The 19,304-nt window shown below is 42.0% G+C and overlaps 1 protein-coding gene across 4 annotated transcripts in view; it reads left to right on the top strand.

The window, feature by feature from the left end:
• The window catches only part of Iswi (nucleosome-remodeling ATPase imitation SWI), a 41,198-nt gene that overhangs the window by 5,299 nt on the left and 16,595 nt on the right, over positions 1-19,304 (top strand). For all 4 annotated transcript variants that reach the window (XM_076174517.1, XM_076174516.1, XM_076174515.1 and 1 more), the window contains exons 4-13: positions 1-42; positions 292-433; positions 2,431-2,537; positions 3,093-3,273; positions 8,416-8,594; positions 15,041-15,206; positions 15,510-15,724; positions 16,357-16,471; positions 16,574-16,712; positions 17,876-18,024. The exon at positions 1-42 is cut by the window's left edge. In XM_076174517.1, coding sequence (XP_076030632.1) covers positions 1-42; positions 292-433; positions 2,431-2,537; positions 3,093-3,273; positions 8,416-8,594; positions 15,041-15,206; positions 15,510-15,724; positions 16,357-16,471; positions 16,574-16,712; positions 17,876-18,024 — 1,435 coding nt within the window. The remainder of the gene's footprint in view (positions 43-291; positions 434-2,430; positions 2,538-3,092; positions 3,274-8,415; positions 8,595-15,040; positions 15,207-15,509; positions 15,725-16,356; positions 16,472-16,573; positions 16,713-17,875; positions 18,025-19,304) is intronic.

Below are 19,304 nucleotides of genomic sequence, written 5' to 3'. Positions count from 1 at the left end.
AATGGGCTTGGGCAAGACCTTGCAGACCATTTCTCTTCTTGGGTAAGTTGTCGATTTATGGTTCCATGTTCTATTTTGAGTTAACACCTTTGGCAAAGTGAAATAAATTTTTATATCAATTGGTAGATAATATTGTTCATTGTAAACTAGTCTGAAAAGAATCCTCCAATGTTCATTATGATAAAATATCTTAATATATACAAATAATGTCTGTGTAATGCAGCAGACTTGAAATATTTCCCACAATGTGAGGTTTTTAGGTTGGATTGATATTTATTCATGGGGTTTCAGATACATGAAGCATTATCGAAATATCCCAGGACCACACATGGTCATTGTGCCCAAGTCAACTCTAAGAAATTGGGAAAATGAATTCAAAAGATGGTGCCCAACCTTGAAGGCAGTTTGTCTCATTGGTGATCAAGAAACCAGGGTAAGTTGAACAAGCTTTCTTTTGGGGGGGGAGGGAGACTGGGAAAGGGGAGCTATTATATTAGCTTTCAAAGGTATAAAGTGAATGACCAGAATTTTATTTATTAAATATTTATATATTCCCTCCCCATCTGGGGTATTGGCTGCATATTATTGTGAGGTTAAAATCTGCTCAGTAGTAATGGAACTGATACTTTAGGGTTTATATGGGGCACCCTTATGGATCAGAGCCACACGCCATTTTCTCAGTGATAGAGGAAATCTTTATTCTTAGAGAAATATCCCTCCGTTTTGCTGTCGTCCCACTGTTAATACTGTCCTGTACCGCTTCTCTAAATGTACATTAACTTTTTTGATGAACCCTGTGGTAGGGGAGAAAGAATACTGACACTGAGTATTCCTACTTCAGTTGTAAAGGGCAACAAAAATGTCATGGGGATAGGACTAGGCATCCTTCTCTCTGTAACCCCAAAAAGCAAAGGTATAAAAGGGTCTGGGAGTTTTCCAACCAGAACCCTAAGGTTTGTGTCTCTAAAAGTGTGTGGGTGTGGTACAGATGAGAGATAAAGAGAAGAGATAGGCAATATGTTTGTGAGAAGAAAGATGGATGTGTTGGGATTAAGTGAAACTAAGTTGATGTACAAGGGGTGAAAGTGGCAGTAGACTGGAAGTGAGCAGGGAGAGCGACTGGAGGAAGTGGATTGTTTTAGATACTTGGGTGCAAAGGTGGAGGTAGAATGTAGATTGAGAGAAGAGAGTAAATGCCTTGGTGGATTGAAGAGTGTAATGAGGAATAGACATTTGGGAATGGATGCTAAGAGAGGAGACTGTATGAAGGAGTGATTGTGCCAACATCACTGTATGGGGCAGAAACATGGAACATAAGAGAGTAAGAGAGAAGGAGTTTGAATGTGTTTGAGATGAGGTGTCTGAGAAGTATGATGGGGGTTACTAGGCTAGATAGAGTGAGAAATGAGGAGGTGAGGAGAAGAACGGGGGTGGAAAGGGAGTTGGGAGATAGGGTTGATTAAAGAATATTAGGATGGTTTGGACACATGGAAAGAATGAGTGAAGAAAGACTAGTAAAAAACGTATGGAAGGCAGATGTGGAGGGAGTGAACATGAGGGAATGTCCTAGGATGAGGTGGATGGATGGGGTGAAGGGGGCTTTGGGGAAGAGGGGAATGTCTGTTGAGGAAGGACGGGAGAGAACAGAAGACAGGTGAATGGAGAATGGTTGTATATGGATGATGTTGTGATGCATGAGGTGGAATGGGCGGGGATGGGGGGTGAGGTAGTATGTGTGAGCAAAATTTGACGCAGCCCGAAGGGATTTCTCCCCGTCTTCTCCTTTTATGCATGGGGGGGACGGAGAGGGGGGGTTGCCGATTTAATGAAGCGGCCTTGCTGTGGATGTGCTGTGTCTTGTGACACTGCTTCTGACCCAGGGCAGTGGCCAAAGTGCAGGGATGACCCATCATCCAGGAGGTGCTAAGATAAGAGGGAGGGTGGAGGGGTGTGGAGTGTATTCAGGGATGGAATGGGTGGGAATGATTTTATGCCTTTTCCTTTTTGGCTACCTCCCTTGTAAGGGGGAAAAAGCCTTGGTATATGTATGTATGTATGTATGTATGTATATAAGTTGAAAGGGAGGGGTGAGTTTGAGTTTGGCAGTGTAATTGGGAGAGTGTCAGGAGAGAAGAGAGGATAAGGGAGAGAAAAGGTGGCTATATTAGTAAATGAAGAGATAAGTAAAAATGTGGTGGGGTGGAAGGAGGTTTCCTCAAGGTTAATGTGTATGAAGGTGAAACTGGGAAGGTATGTATGTTATTATTGTATATAGGTGGAAGTGAAGGTGAATTAAGTGGGTGTCCAAATATAGTATGATGAAACTTTGTCAGTAAGACCCAAATACTTGAAACATTTAAATGTTAATTTAGAAGAATTAGCTCTCATTGAAGCAAATTTAATTTTATTTCAATGTTTTAATGCCTGCAGGCAAATTTCATCCGTGATGTAATGATGCCTGGGGAATGGGATGTTTGCATCACCTCATATGAAATGTGTATCAAGGAAAAGTCTGTCTTCAAGAAGTTCAACTGGAGGTAAGGAATTGAAAATTATCCATTGAATATACATATTGTAGTGTGTGAATTCAGGGATACATATATGTAAGAAGTTGCAGTTCCATGAGATAAATATTTGTTAATTACATCTGGGTCTTTGTTTATCTATATACCAAGGGCCTTATCCCTGTCCAAGGGATGTAACCAAGTTAAAAGGCAAGTACCCATGCCCACCCATACACCCATACTACTCCCATCCACTGCCCTTTCTTCCCTCTCATCGTAGATGACAGGTCATCCCTGTATCCCACCCACTGTCCTGGGTCAGAAGCAATGTGGCAAGACACAGCACATCCATTGCAAAGCTGCTTCACTTAATCAGTGACCCCCCATAGAGAACAAGAGAAGATGGGGAGAAATCCCGTTGGGCTGCGTCAAAATATACATAACCACTCCCTTGCATCATGGTATCATCCATACACAGCCATTTTTCACTCACCTCAATCTCTTGCCTCCTCCCTTCCTTGCTCAACAGACATTCCCCTCTTTATAAATGGTTTCATGTTTTATTAACTAGTATAAATTTTATTTCAGGTACATGGTCATTGATGAAGCCCATCGTATTAAAAATGAAAAGAGCAAACTCTCAGAAATTGTCCGTGAATTCCGAACTACAAATCGTCTCCTGTTAACCGGTACTCCCCTGCAGAATAACCTCCATGAATTGTGGGCTCTTCTCAATTTCCTTCTTCCTGAGGTCTTCAGTTCATCAGAGGTAGGCAATGTATATAGGTTTCTGTACAAAAAAGAATATTGTTCTCCACTCCCAACACCTTGTAAAGTAACTTCATTAATGGCATATCATTTTTTGGTGGAAAGTAAGTTGAGAGTGGAGGATAGATAGAGAAAGTAGAAAGGAACAAAGGGTAGGGAGGTGCATAGAATAAATTGCTTAAATGAGAAGAAAAGGAGAAGGAGTACAAAAAGAAGCTGAGAGAAGAGTGGGAGGGAGTGAAGGATAGAGTAGCACTACAAATGGAAGAGGAATGTGGATGTTTCAAGGAGGGAGTCATGAGGTGTGCAAAGATGGTGTGTGGAACAAGGAGGATGGAAGGAAATAGAAGGGTAGTGAGGGGTGGGATGATGAAGCCGAGAAAGTTGTAGAAGAGAAGAAATGAGTGTTCACAGATTGGTTGCTAAATAGGATGAGGGAATCATATGAGAGATACAAAGAAAAAAGAAGCGAAGTAAAGCATAAGATGAGAGGCAAAATGGAGAGCAGATGTGAAATGGGGTAAGGATTCTCTAATTTTTGAAAGTAATAAAAAAGATGTTTTGGAAGGAAATAGAGGAAACGGAGGAGAATCAAATAGAGAAGAAAAAGTAAAAGGTACAGATGGAGAGATGATAATGTAAGTGATGGCAGTAAGAGGAAGATGGGCATAGTATTTTAGGGAGTTCCTAAATGTGGTATATGTTTGTATGTGCTAAATGTGAAGGAAGATAGGGAAGGAAAGGTAGTTGCTGTGGGAAGTGCTAAGAAAATGCCAGTGACGAACAAGGAAAATGGAGGAGAAATAAGAAAAGATGAGGTGAAAACAGTTATTAAAATGATGAGAGCAGGTAAGGCACTTGGGTTGGATGGGTGTCATGCAGTGTTTAAAAGAGGGAGGTACATTGGTGGTGGACTGCCTTGTGAGGTTGTTTAATGATAGAGGGTAGAGTGCTGGAGGACTGCCTGTATAGTTCAGCTTTACAAAGGAAGAGGGGGCAAGTGTGAGTGTAGTAGTTTCAGAAGGATAAGTTTGTTGAATGTAGTTGGGAAGGCCTATGGAAAGGGTTTGATTGAGAGGATTAGGAAAGGAACAGAGAGAGTAATTGGTGAGGAACATTGTGGTTTTAGGACTGGTAGGGTTTGGATGGATCAGATATTTGTGGTAAGGCAGATATGTGAGAAAGCTATAGGAAAAGATCAGGATGTCTTTTTGGGCCTTTATTGATTTAGAGAAGGCTTATGACAGGGTAGGCAGGAAGGCACTGTGGGAGGTATTGCAGATATGCCATAGATAGGAGGAAAGCTGTTAAGAGCAGTCAAGATTTTTTATGAGAATAGTAGAGCTTGTGTTAGAATTAGAATTGGAGAGAGTGAATAGTTTAAGGTAAAGGTGGGACTTTACCAGTGATGTGTCATGTCAACATAGGTGTTCAATTTAATATATGGATAGGGTGATGCGAAAGGTAAATGCACCACCCCTCATCCTTCCACCTCTGGCTTCCACACCCCTTTTACTAATATTTCTTCATTCTTTCCATGTGTCCAAATTAACCCAATACTCTTTCATCAACCCTATCTCCCAGCTCCCATTCCACCTCTGTTCTTCTCACCTCCTCATTTCTCACTATCCAGCCTAGGAGCCCCTATCATACTTCTCAGGCATTTCATCTTGAACACATTCAAACTCCTCTCTTCCTCCCTTATGTTCCATGTTTCTGCCCCATGCAGTGCTGTTGGCACAATCACTCCCTCGTACAATCTGCTCAAGTGCCACAACCAAAATTCTCCTCCCTACCACAGATAACACAACAGAAATCCAATCCATTCGAATCCGCACAGGCAACAAATCAACACTGACAATAGTTAACATGTACATTCCCCCCCAATCATCCCCCACAGTTCCAGACACCTTCAGGCCTCATTTTAGCCAACTAGCCTCAATCCCCAACCTGATCATGGGTGGAGACTTCAACACCAAGTCGTCTGCCTGGTATGTCGACAACCCTGACACAGACAGAGGGCTTGATATACAGACTCAGTTTGACTCATTGACTATCATGAACAACACACATAATCATACACATATCCCACACCAAGCCCTCTACACTCCCTCCTCTCCTGATATCACCTTTTGCTCCCCCTGCCTAACCCCAACAACATCATGGAGAGTGGTCGGAACCCTTGGCTCTGACCACCTTCCAATCATCATCACCACCAAAACAAGATGCACCCCAGTCGGCCACAGACACACTTACACCAATTACAAGAGAGCTAACTGGGAAGCTTTTACTGAAGAGACAGAACAACATTTTGAAACACTTAACAGTACACCAATCACAAACATAAACAATGCTGTGCACACTTTTAATACAATCATACAAAATGCAGACAAGAGATACATCCCTAGAGGCAACAGAAAATCACACAACCCCAACTTCACACCAGAAATCCAAAGCCTCATCAGACAACGTGACACACTTAAACACGGTACCCCCACACCTATCCCTCAAAACATAGCAGACCAAATACAAACACTAAACACTGTGATTGCCAATAAAATACATGAACAAAAAACACAAAATTGGCAAAACTTTATCAATACACTTGATCACAAAACAAACACCAGCAAATTGTACAAAACACTCAACAGCATTACACTATCCAACAGTAACACTACACGCTCTCACGCAGCAATAATCACAACAACAGATAATCTACCCTCAAACAGACAACAAGCAAACGCACTCATACGTCATTTTGCACAGACAAGCCATCTCACTTCTCACCCTGACGACCGACGCACCATTCGACGTAAGAAAGACTTTCCCACATACTCAGACTATATACCCTTCATAGACAGTCAGACAAAACTCATAATACATAGTCTCAAGCACTCATCTGCCTGTGGCCCTGATAACATAAGCAACATCCACCTAAAACACATTGGACCACAAGGTATACACGCACTCACAAACATTGCAAACTACAGCTATTCACACAACACTATACCCGACATCTGGAAGCATGGTAAAATAATCACCATTCCAAAACCGAACAAAGACCCAACCATCCCAACATCGCACCGTCCAATCACACTTCTCTGCACCCCCTCTAGTCATTGAACGCCTAATACTTAAACTTGTCACACCACATATTCCCCTTGCTGACTCACAACACGGTTTTAGGCCACTACACTCCACAAACACTCTTCTGACAAACCTCACACAAAGAATTTTAGATGGCATCAATTCAGATAGGCCCCACCAAAGAACACTTCTTATAACATTAGACATTAGTAAAGCTTTTGATGCTATCCCCTGCCACAACCTAACAAATAAAATATATAACACAGACATGCACAATAACACCAAAAGATGGCTGGCCAATTATCTGGCAGGTAGGAATGCTTACGTGTCATATAATGGCCAATCATCACACATCAGAAACATTAAGAACGGAGTACCACAGGGCTCAGTTCTATCCCCCACACTATTTAATCAATACATGCATGACTTACCCACGCCAGACACCTCAGAAATACAAATCTCTTCCTACGCAGACGACATAACAATCACATGCACACATCGTAACACAGACAAAGCTGCAGAAATAATCCAGCCATACCTTGACACACTCAACACATGGTTCATCACAAACAGACTCAAAATAGCTCCAACCAAATCTACAGCAACACTTCTCACCAACTGGACAAAAGAACACAAATACATACCTCATCTCTACATCAACAACACTCTAATACCACACACAAACACACCGAAAATTCTTGGTGTAACATACGATACATCCATGTCTTTCAAACAACACATCACAAACATAAAAAACAAATGCGCACCCAGACTTAACGCACTTAAGTCAATCACTGGAACAACATTTGGACAAAACAAAGAAACTAATATAACAATATACAAACAATGCATACGCTCAGTGTTGAATTATGCGAGTCCTGCATGGGCTCCTAATCTCAGTGAGACACACCACAACACCCTTCAAATCATACAAAACAAAGCCCTAAAAACAATTACAGGCTGCACAAATACAACACTTACAGACCATTTACACCATGAAACAAAAGTCCTCAAAGTCAAGGACCACCTCGACATGAGAGGCACACAAACACTTGCCGCAGCCACCACAAACACATTACACCCGCTACACTACATAGCAGAACACCCACACACACCAAGAAACATTAAAACAACACCCAAAGACCTTTATCACGCACAGATACTCTCTTCTCTTCCTCCACAACCACCAAATACCAGCCTCCGGAAACATATTCATAATCATATCACTCACCGCTCCATTAACACACTGAAAGACAACACACTGCTGCATGCCAGACCCCCTGATATCCACCCTTCTGAATCCTCTCTCCCACGAAAGGACAGAGTCCACTTGGCCAGACTGTGGTGCGGTCACCACCCAGCACTTCTAAGCTACCAGAAGAGGCTGGATGACCGCATTGTGAACAGCTGCCCAGGATGTAACACTTCACCCCATACCATACAACACATAATGGAAGACTGCATTATACACAATCATGCACGCAAACAACACAACATACGCTCTATAAAGGATTTGTGGGAAAACCCAGTTTCGGCTATGGCATTCCTTGGGGAGACGGGACTGCTCGGACAGACAGTCTAAGGAACGACAACAACAGCAACAACAATCTGCTCTTAGCATTCATTCCCAAATATATTTCTCATTACCCATTTTAATCCCCCCATGGTTCATGAAATTCTGTGAAGTCCTTAGTAAGGGGCACCATCCAAGCCCCATGATAGGGGTGAGTTTGTGATGTTAAACTAGATCAGTGGTTCTTAACCCTTTTCACTGCCCGTACCCCTTGGCATCTCTGAAAAAATTCCTGTACCCCCATCCAATTTAAATACAATGCAAACATATGAAAAGGATTAGTGATACAAACCTTGCTTTGTTTTCTCATGGAAAATATACAGTACCATTGCACTGGCTATCTTGTCTTGTACCTCCTGGTTCAAGGTTTAGTGCCCCTTTGGGGTACAGGTACCCCAGGTTAAGAACCACTGAGCTAGATCATCATCTTCATTATCACCTTTTGTACAGTGTTGTTTTCACTGTGTAACTCTCCTTTTACAGGACTTTGATGCTTGGTTCAACACCAACAACTGCTTAGGTGACAACACTTTGGTGGAACGTCTTCATGCTGTGCTGAGGCCCTTCCTTCTCAGGCGTCTAAAATCTGATGTAGAGAAACGGCTTCTCCCCAAGAAAGAAGTAAAGATTTATATTTCCCTCACAAAGATGCAAAGAGAATGGTAAGTTTTCTATTTGTGGTTCAGTGGAGTTTGGTAATTTGTTTTCATGTGGTCTGCTTTTATGTTAATCTAAGAGCTCAAAAAAAGTTTGAATTAACTGTCAGCTGGATCCATAGGTCTGAATGAAAGTATATTGTCTGTGTTGAGTATATGTAAGACATTGGAGTACAGTATGTTTTGTTTGAACTGTGTAATATGAGCATCAAGGGCATACATCTTGATAATTTGATTTTGTGATGGGAGTAAACTAACTATGGCTGTTCAAACCTGTTCTGGAAGAGCTAAGTCTTGCTGTACAATTTTTGACCCAGTCAGCAATAAAAATATATTATGGAAGGAAATTAAGAAGGAAGGGGAGTTGAGTCAAGTAGAGAAGAAAAGGTAAAAGACACAGATGGACAGATCTTAATGGAAGAGGAGTTGGTAAGGGTAAGATGGGGAGGGTATTTTAGAGAGCTGTTAAATGTGGAGGAGGATAGGGAGGGATTGGTGTGGGAGGCACTAAGAAAATGATGGTGATGGGAGTGCATGGAAAGCACCTGGATTAGATGGGTGTCATGCTGAGTATCTGAAGAAGGGAGGTACAGTAATAGTGGATTGGCTAGTGAGGATTAATGTGTGTCTAAGGGAAGGTATAGTGCCAGAGGACTGGAGGAGTGCCTGTATAGTTCCACTTTACAAGGGGAAAGGGGACAAGTGGTGTATAGGAGTTTCATAGGGGTCAGGCAGAAAGGCTCTGTGGGAGATTTTGTAGATATATGGGATTGGGGGAAAGCTGTTGAGGGCAGTCAAGAGTTTTTAAGAGTAGTAGAGCCTGTGTTAGAATTGGAAATGGAGAGAGTGGTTTGAGGTGAAGGTGGGATTGTGTTAGGGATATGTTAAGTTGCCATGGCTGTTCACTGTGTACATTGATGGGGTGGTGCAGGAGGTAAAGGTAGGTTAATGAACAGGGAAGTGGATATACATACATATACCAATGGCTTTTTCCCCATTACAAGGGAGTTAGCCAAAAACAAAGGCATAAAATCCACTCACCCACTGTATCCCCACATACTCCACTCCTAGTCACTCCCTCTCTCCCTCTTATCTTGGCACCTCCTGGATGACAGGTCATCCCAGCATCTTACCCACTGCCCTGGGTAAGAAGCAAAGTAGCAAGACACATCACATCTAGAGAAAGGCCACTTCATTTAATCAACGGTGTCCCCCTCTCCATCCCCTCGTGCAGCATAAAATCCACTCTCACCCACTGTATCCCCACATACTCCACTCCTAGTCACTCCCTCTCTCCCTCTTATCTTGGCACCTCCTGGATGACAGGTCATCCCAGCATCTTACCCACTGCCCTGGGTAAGAAGCAAAGTAGCAAGACACATCACATCTAGAGAAAGGCCACTTCATTTAATCAACGGTGTCCCCCTCTCCATCCCCTTGTGCAGAAAAAGAGAAGATGGGGAAGAATCCCAATAGGCTGTGTTAAAATATTATTCACACATACTCCCTAATCCCTCCCATTCCCCACCCACTCCCTTCCATGCATCACAGTATCATCCATACACAACCATTCTCCACTCACCCCTGTCTTCTCCCTTCCTCAACAGACATTCCCCTCTTACCCAATACCCCTTTTACCCCATCCATTTACCTCATCCTTGGTCGCCCCCTTATGTTCACTCCTTCCACCTCTGCCTTCCACACCTCTTTTACTAATCTTTCTTCACTCATTCTTCCCGTTTGTCCAAACTATCCCAATACTCTTTCATCAGCTCTCTTTTCCAGTTTCCTTTCCACCACTGCTCTCCTCCTCACCTTCTTGTTACTCATTCTGTCCAGCCTAGTAACCCCTACCATACCTATCAGGTATTTAATCTCAAACATATTTAAACTCTCCCTCTCTTTATGTTCGATGTTTCTGACCCATACAGTGCTGTCGGCACAATCACTCCTTCGTACAAGCTCCTCTTAGCATCTTTTTCTAAATGTCTGTTTCTCATTAAATATTTTAGTCCCCCAAGGCATTTACTTGCTTTTCTCAATCTACATTCTACCTCCACCTTCACTCCTCCATTTCCTGCCACATTCACATCCAAGTATCTAAAGCTATTCAATTCCTCAAGACTTTCCCTTAATACTCACTTCCAGTTTGCTGCCATATTCTTCCCTTGTACATCTCATCACCTTACTTTTACCCACATTTATCTTCAACTTCTTTCACACACCTTCCCAAATTCTCTCACTTCTTAATCTCTCCTCTGATCCTGCCACAAGTGTAGTGTCGTCAGCAGACATCTGGCTTATCTTCCATTTTTCACCGTTATTCTTTAACCATCTCTAATCCCTGGCCCATTAACATTGCATTTACCATGTGCACCACCCTATCCATGTATAAATTGAATAGCCAAGGTGACATAACACATCCCTGTCGAGGTTCCACCTTTACCTTAAACCACTCACACTCTCCATTTCTAATTCTAACACGGGCTCTACTACTCCCTTTTTTAGACACTCCTCATGGTACCCATCCAACCCAGGTGCCTTACCTGCTCTCATCATTTTAATAACTGCTCTCATCCAGTGTGGAATATTGGCTGCATGTTATTGTGGGGTTAGATGTTGCTCAATAGGATGCAGTTGATACTTTAGGGTCTGCAGGGCACCTATATGGACCAGAGCCACCCATTTTGTCTGTGATATAGGAAATATTCATAGAGAAATGATACTACTTTATTATACTGAGACTGTCCCTCCATTATGCTGTCCCCCCCACTCTTAATACTGTCCTGTACCACTTCTCTGAATATTCATTTCCTTTTTTGCCTGAACCATGTGGTAGGGGAGAAGAATACTGCCACTGAGTGTTCCCACTTGATTTGTAAAAGGTGATGAAAATGTGACAGGGATAGGATTAGGCATCCTACTCTCTGTAGCCCCAAAGGGGACATTCCTAAAAAAAAAAAAGGAAAAGCAAACGAGTGGATAGGGTTAAAGAAAAGGGAGAAAAGTAGGTGAGCCAATTGTTGTTTGCTGATGACAATGTGCTTATGGGAGGGTCAGAGGGGGAATTAAGGGAGTCAGTGATGGAGTTTGGGAAGGTGTGTGATAGGAGAAAGTTGGAGGTAATTGTGGGTAAAAGTAACACATAACATAACATATACCAAGGCTTTTTCCCCCTTTCAAGGGAGGTAGCCAAAAAAAAAAAAAAAAAAGAAAAGGCATAACACGAGTTCGAATCCTGAGGGAGCAGTGGGTAAAAGTAAGGTGATGAAATGTACGAGGGGAGAGGCAGTGATTTGGAAGTAAGTCATTAAGGAGAGAGGCTGGAGGAAGTGAATAGTTTTAGGTATGTCGCATGTCACAGGAAAGGGAGGAGTGATGGTGGAAGTAAAATGTAGTTTGAGAGAAACAAGTAAATGCCTTGTGGGATTAAAAAGTGTAATGAGAAATAGACATTAGGAATGGATGCAAAGAGGGGACTATAAAGGGATGATTGTGCTGATGGCACTGTATGGGGCAGAGACATGGAATTTAAGAGAGGCAGAGAGGAAAAGTTTAAATGTGAGATGAAATGTCTGAGAAGTATGGTAGGGGTTACAAGGTTTGATATAGTGAGAAATGAGGTGAGGAGGAGAGCAGGGGTAGAAAAGGCGATGGCAGATAGGGCTGATGAAAGTATTGGGATGATTTTGATGCATGGAAAGAATGAGCAAAGAAAGATTAGTAAAAGAAGTGTAAAAGGCAGAGGTGGATGGAGTGAACATTAGGGGGTGACTAAGGATGAGATGGATGGATGGGGTGAAAGGGGCATTGAGCAGGAAAGGGAGAAGGCAGGAGATAGGTATGAGTGGAGATTGCCTTTGTTGAGATGATACTGTGATGCAAGGGAGTGGGTGGTGGATGTAGGTGGTTAGGGAGTGGTTATATGTGAACAATATTTTGATACTGTATGAAGGGATTTCTCCCCTTCTTGCTATTTCTCTACATGAGAGGGTGGAGAGGGGGCAGGATTGCCAGTTAAATGAAGTGGCCTTGCTGTGGATGTGCAGTGTCTTGCTACATTGCTTCTGACCCAGGGCAGTGGGCAGGATACAGGGATGACCTGTAATCCATGAGGAGCTAAGATGAGAGGGAGGAAAGGATTTTGGAATGGGTGGGGATGAAATGAATGGGAGTAGATATATGACTTTTGACTTTGGCAACCTCCCTGGTAAGGGGGATAAAGCCCTTGGTATATAGATACATACAGGTACTCCTCGTTTAACGACCTACTCGGTTAATGACAACTCGGAGTAACGACGGGCTTTATGACGTCGTTTAATGTAAATCTCCCGAAGTTACGACGTCGTGTACGATAATTAAGTTGGCTGAGGCAAATTTGTATGATGTTATAAATGAACTTGTATGGTGGATATTAGCTGTGAGGTAAAGTGTTCTGAAGCTTAGGTCTACATTACCATCCTGCAAGCTGCAAAAACTACCTGGGGTACAGTGTATACCGGTAGTGGTAAATTTTTAGTTTCGACCATGGGCGCAATATAACAATAGAAAATTAATTATTAATTTTGTGAATTATAATGTATCAACGTAATATGCAAGTTTGTACATACATACATACATATACCAAGGCTTTTTCCCCCTTCCAAGGGAGGTAGCCAAAAAGGGAAAGGCACAAAAACACTCCCACCCATTACATCCCCAAATACACTCCACACCCCTCCCACCCTTCCTCTCATCTGAGCACCTCCTGGATGACGGGTCATCCCTGCACCCTGCCCACCGCCCTGGGTCAGAAGCAGTGTCGCAAGACACAGTACATCCACAGCAAGGCCGCTTCATTTAATCGGCGACCCCCCCTCTCCGTCCCCCTTTGCATATAAGGCGAGGACGGGGAGAAATCCCTTCGGGCTGCGTCAAAATTTACTCGCACATACTACCCCACCCCCCACCCCCCCGCCCATTTCTCCTCATGCAGTCACAACATCATCCATATACAACCATTCTCCACTCGCCTCTGTCTTCCGTCCTCTCCCTTCCTTCCTCAACAGACATTCCCCTCTTCCCCAAAGCCCCCTTCACCCCATCCATCCACCTCATCCTAGGACGTCCCCTCATGTTCACTCCCTCCACATCTGCCTTCCATACCTCTTTTACTAGTCTTTCTTCACTCATTCTTTCCATGTGTCCAAACCATCCTAATATTCTTTCATCAACCCTATCTCCCAAATCCTTTTTCACCCCTGTTCTCCTGTGAGCGGAAATAAAAAAATAAAAAATGCTAAAACAGATTTCGTAAGTAACGAAGTCATGTCGGACGAATGGTACACCATGTTTGTTATGATAGATGCCGATGTCGAAGAAATGTAAGGATGATAAATTAATTCGTCTAACCTAAACTAAACTAACCTAACCTGTGTTTAATAAATCATTACCTGCTAATTAAATGTCATCTGGCTCGTCCTCGTTGTCGTCGTCGTGAGAAACGTTGGCAGACGACAAGATGGCGTCCCGAGCCTATGCTACCGACTTCGTTCATTAGCATATTTTCTTGTAGCAAGGTATTTTTTACTTTCATTTCCGCCCACAAAATTGCATATTACGTTGATACATTTTAATTTACAAAATTAATAATTAATTTTCTATTGCTATATTGCGCCCATGGTCGAAACTAAAAAAGTACCCCGGTATTCAATATGGAATGTCAGCATATGCGGATTTGGTCATATACGGTAATTTTAGGAACCTAACCACCGTAAATAAACAGTAAATAAAGCTTTAATGTACTGTATAAAAGAGGGAAAATACACGAAAATAAAGATACATGTATTGCTGGACATTGTACATACAGTACATGTACGTATATGTATACACTTTTGCTTAATGACCAATTCGGTTAACGACGGCGCGCTGGTCCCAATTGTCGTCGTTAAACGAGGAGTACCTGTACATACATATACCAAAGGCATTTTCCTTACAAGGGAGGTAGCCAAAAAGAAAATTGCATAAAAACCATTTCCACCCACTCCATCCCTAATACACTCCACTCCCCTCCATCCCTGCATCTTGTCCACTGTCCTAGGTCAGAGGCAGTGTCGCAAGATGAAGTGAAGGCAGTTGTTAAGATGATGAGAGCAGGTAAGGCACCTGGTCTGGATGGATGCCATGCAGAATGTCTAAAAAATGGAGGTATATGTGTAGACAAAGGCAGTGTACTGTTTCATAAGAGGGATGCATTGGGGATGATAGGTAAGGATTGCTGGGGAAGAAATAAGGAGTGATTTTCACATGGTAAGCAGGAAGGAGTGAAAGGTATGAGTATGATAGTGAGGGAGATGCAAATACTTCTTCCATATCATGCCACCTTTCATTATGATTGATGGTATATCAGTTGAATACAAACTGTAATGTAAATGTATATGATCTCAGGTAAATATGGTGGTTCTTATTTTCAGGTATACCAAAATATTGATGAAGGATATTGATATTGTTAATGGAGCTGGCCGCACAGAAAAGATGCGTCTACAGAACATTTTGATGCAGCTGCGTAAGTGCTGTAACCACCCATACCTCTTTGATGGAGCAGAACCAGGTCCACCATACACAACAGATTACCATTTAGTAAGTAATATATGATGTACTTCATTATTTACATTTAAAGATGTACTTCTAATTAGGATTTCTGTAACCAAAATTCATATGAAAGTTTGTTGGTGCTATAATGTCATTTTACGTGTGAAAATAAAAATAACCTTGTCTTGCTTAATCATAGTTATTACGCAATATTCCATTTGATTTGTGTTTTCATTTTCTTTTGTCCTTTAATTTTAGTGTCCAGTTCATATTTGTATATCAACTGATTGGATGTAGAGGTGTTGTCTGCCAGTCTAATGGTACTATCATTGTTTATCATGTTACCCATAGGTTGAAAATGCTGGCAAAATGTTGGTATTGGATAAGCTGTTGCCCAAACTGAAGGAAATGGGATCACGTGTCCTCCTGTTCTCACAAATGACTCGAATGTTGGATATTATGGAGGATTATGCTTTATGGAGATGCTATTCATATTGTAGAATTGATGGTCAAACGGCCCATGAGGACAGACAGCGACAGATTGATGAATATAATCATCCAGATTCGTAAGTATAGTTTGTCCTCTTCAGAGTTAAGAATGAGCTGATATATTCCACTTTTTGAGTTGATGTTTCTCCTAAGTAAAATCATGCTGCACTAGCTAAAAAGGCAATGACACAGATTTTGTTAATTCAAGTAGTTTACTTCTTCAAGGAATAACCATTCTACTCTACTGACTGTAGTGGATGACCAAGAATGAGGTGGATGGGGTAAAGGGAGCATTGGATGTAGGAGGAATGTGTTGAGAAAGGAAGAGGGTTTGAAAGATGGAGGTGAATGATGAGTTTGTTAATGGTTGAAGGCATGACACAGCTCATAGGGTTCTTGTTTGCATTGTAAATTATGTGAGTGGATGAGTGAGAGTGCCATGCGATGAAGCAGTTAGGGTAATCCAGTACCAGATGTTGAGCTCTGCTGTAGAAATGTTATATCTCACTGCATTGTCTTTGATCTGAGCAGTGTGATGGGGGACAGATGACTCTATCCTTGAGTTGCTAAGGAGGGAGGGGTGATGAATGGGTATTGATGTGTTTGGGGTAGGCGTATGCTTAAACTTGCTACCTCCCTTGAAAGGGGGAGTACATATTGGGATGTATTTATACATATGTCTACTTATGTTCATGTTTTATGACTACAGGCCCAAGTTTCTGTTCATGTTGTCAACAAGAGCTGGTGGTCTAGGTATTAACTTGGCCACTGCAGATGCTGTTGTGCTTTTTGACTCAGATTGGAATCCACAGATGGATCTTCAGGTAAGGATAAATACAAAGTTTAAGTGAAATATACTGTATGTAAACCCATGAACATAGATTGTTTAAATGTAAGTATTACATGTTCATGATTATTTTCTGCAGGCTATGGACAGAGCTCACCGAATTGGTCAGAAGAAACAAGTCAAGGTTTTCCGATTCATTCAAGAAAACTCTATGGAAGAGAAGATGGTTGAAAGGGCTGAAGTAAAACTGAGGCTGGATAAATTGGTCATCCAACAAGGTATGGCTGGATCATGGATATTGATGTATTGGCTTTAATTGATGCTGCATTTAAACTAATGGGAAAGTTTCATGTTTACATAATTTCCCTTTGTAATCTAAGTTGTGCATAAATTTTTGGGAAACATGAGGAGGTATTTTATATATTATTCATTTATTTTTTTACTTTTTGAAGTGAAAATTTTGTACTCACTGCACACCACATACAGAATATACTCTATCGAAAAAATTATATCTTAGTACATGAGAAATGAGGAGGTGAGGAGGGGAACGGGGGTGGAAAGGGAGTTGGGAGATAGGGTTGATGAAAGAGTATTAGGATGGTTTGGATACATGGAAAGAATGAGTGAAGAAAGACTAGTAAAAGAGGTATGGAAGGCAGATGTGGAGGGAGTGAACATGAGGGGACGTCCTAGGATGAGGTGGATGGATGGGATGAAGGGGGCTTTGGGGAAGAGGGGAATGTCTGTTGAGGAAGGACGGGAGAGGATAGAAGACAGGGGTGAATGAGCATTGTTGTATATGGATGATGATGTGATGCATGAGGTGGAATGGATGGGGGGTGAGGTAGTATGTGTGAGCAAAATTTGACGCAGCCCGAAGGGATTTCTCCCCGTCTTCTCCTTTTATGCATGGGGGGGATGGGGAGTGGGGGTCGCCGATTTAATGAAGCGGCCTTGCTGTGGATGTGCTGTGTCTTGCGACACTGCTTCTGACCCAGGGCAGTAGACAAGGTGCAGGGATGACCCGTCATTCAGGAGGTGCTAAGATAAGAGGAAGGGTGGAGGGGTGTGGAGTGTATTCAGGGATGGAATGGGTGGGAATGATATTATGCCTTTTCCTTTTTGGCTACCTCCCTTGTAAGGGGGAAAATCCTTGGTATATGTATGTATGTACATGAAAAACTTAAATGATCATTTTTATTTATATGTAACCCCTTCAGCAGAAGGCTGAATAACCCCACAACTGAACAAGATCATCTGAGATGAGCCATAAGAAAACCTGTAAGGGGTATTATTGTAGTGAAGAGATCAGCTGAGACAGCTAAAGAGAATATTGCATGAGTAAGAACAAGATCTCCAAAGGTTATAGGTGTAGTAAAGGGGTTGAGGTGTTTATTTAAGTTTTCTGTGTGTCTTGGGTCTAAGTGCATATTTGTTTCAGGTCGTTTGATGGACAACAAGACAAACGCGTTAGGGAAAGATGAAATGTTGGCTATGATTCGGCATGGTGCTAATGAAGTGTTCAAGAGCAAAGATTCAGACTTAACCGATGAAGATATTGATGCAATCATTGCCAAGGGTGAAATGAAGGTGAATTTTGAGTTACATGATTTGTTTCTTTTCTCTTCTATGTATGTATGTATATATGCAGGGATTTCTCAGTTTATTTGGGGATATGTTCCTGAAGGGATCATGTAATGTAAAAGTCGCATAAAGTGAACAGTTAAGTTTTACTATTGCTTACTTGATTTCTCACATCGTGTTATTGTAAATAATCCATGTAATATGAAAAAATGACTAGGTTTTACCTCGTGTCATTCCAAAATTGCATATTCTAAACATGTATAAATCAAGAAATCCCTGTATATATTTTTTGAAGCAGTCAGTAGACTATACTTGTGTGAAAAGTCGAGGCAAAAGAAGATCTTGGTGGAAGACTAATCAGAACCCAAGTAATTGGGTCTTTGAATGTGTGAAAGTGTGGAACAAGTGAGAGCAAAGAAGGATGAGATTGATATTATGTTCATGAGAAGAAAGATTATGTTAGCATTGAGTCAAACACAACTGAAAGGGAAAGGTGAGATTGAGTTTGGGACTGTGGTGGTGTGTTGGGAGTGCAGAGGACATTTTTTTCTCTGTCTTGGTGTTATCTCTTGATGACGGCAATCTTTGGCTCAAGGTGTCAGTACTGTATATGTATATATATATATATATATATGAGAGAAATACGCTAATGGCAGCGACATCAAACCGATAATTTTTATGACAGTTGCATGCGGGGCTCGAACCCGCTGTACTCGGCTATCCGTAAATTACCTGTACGGCGCCCTAGACCACTACACCACAGAGGCTATAAAATCCTTGAAACCTGGAATCGAACTGATTCACGAGGGAAGGAAGATCACTTATTACGGTGATCCGAATTCCTGTATTACTCAAGGACCAGCCCACCAGTGGTGTGGGGTAAGGACGAGGCGAACCCCTTTCACGCTTATCGCCATTGTAACTATGAGAGAAATACGCTAATGGCAGCGACATCAAACCGATAATTTTTATGACAGTTGCATGCGGGGCTCGAACCCTCTGTACTCGGCTATCCGTAAATTACCTGTACGGCGCCCTAGACCACTACACCACAGAGACTATAAAATCCTTGAAACCTGGAATCAAACTGATTCCCGAGGGAAGGAAGATCACTTATTACGGCGATCCGAATTCCTGTATTACTCAAGGACCAGCCCACCAGTGGTGTGGGGTAAGGACCGAGGCGAACCCCTTTCACGCTTATTGCCATTGTAACTATGAGAGAAATACGCTAATGGCAGCGACATCAAACCGATAATTTTTATGACAGTTGCATGCGGGGCTCG

Source organism: Oratosquilla oratoria, chromosome 36 (genome assembly GCF_046742065.1).
Source record: "Oratosquilla oratoria isolate Oo_2021 chromosome 36, ASM4674206v1, whole genome shotgun sequence".
In the NCBI taxonomy this organism is placed as follows: domain Eukaryota; kingdom Metazoa; phylum Arthropoda; class Malacostraca; order Stomatopoda; family Squillidae; genus Oratosquilla; species Oratosquilla oratoria.
The sequence above is the reverse complement of the archived record's forward strand: the minus strand, read 5'-3'. Positions and strand labels throughout refer to the sequence as shown.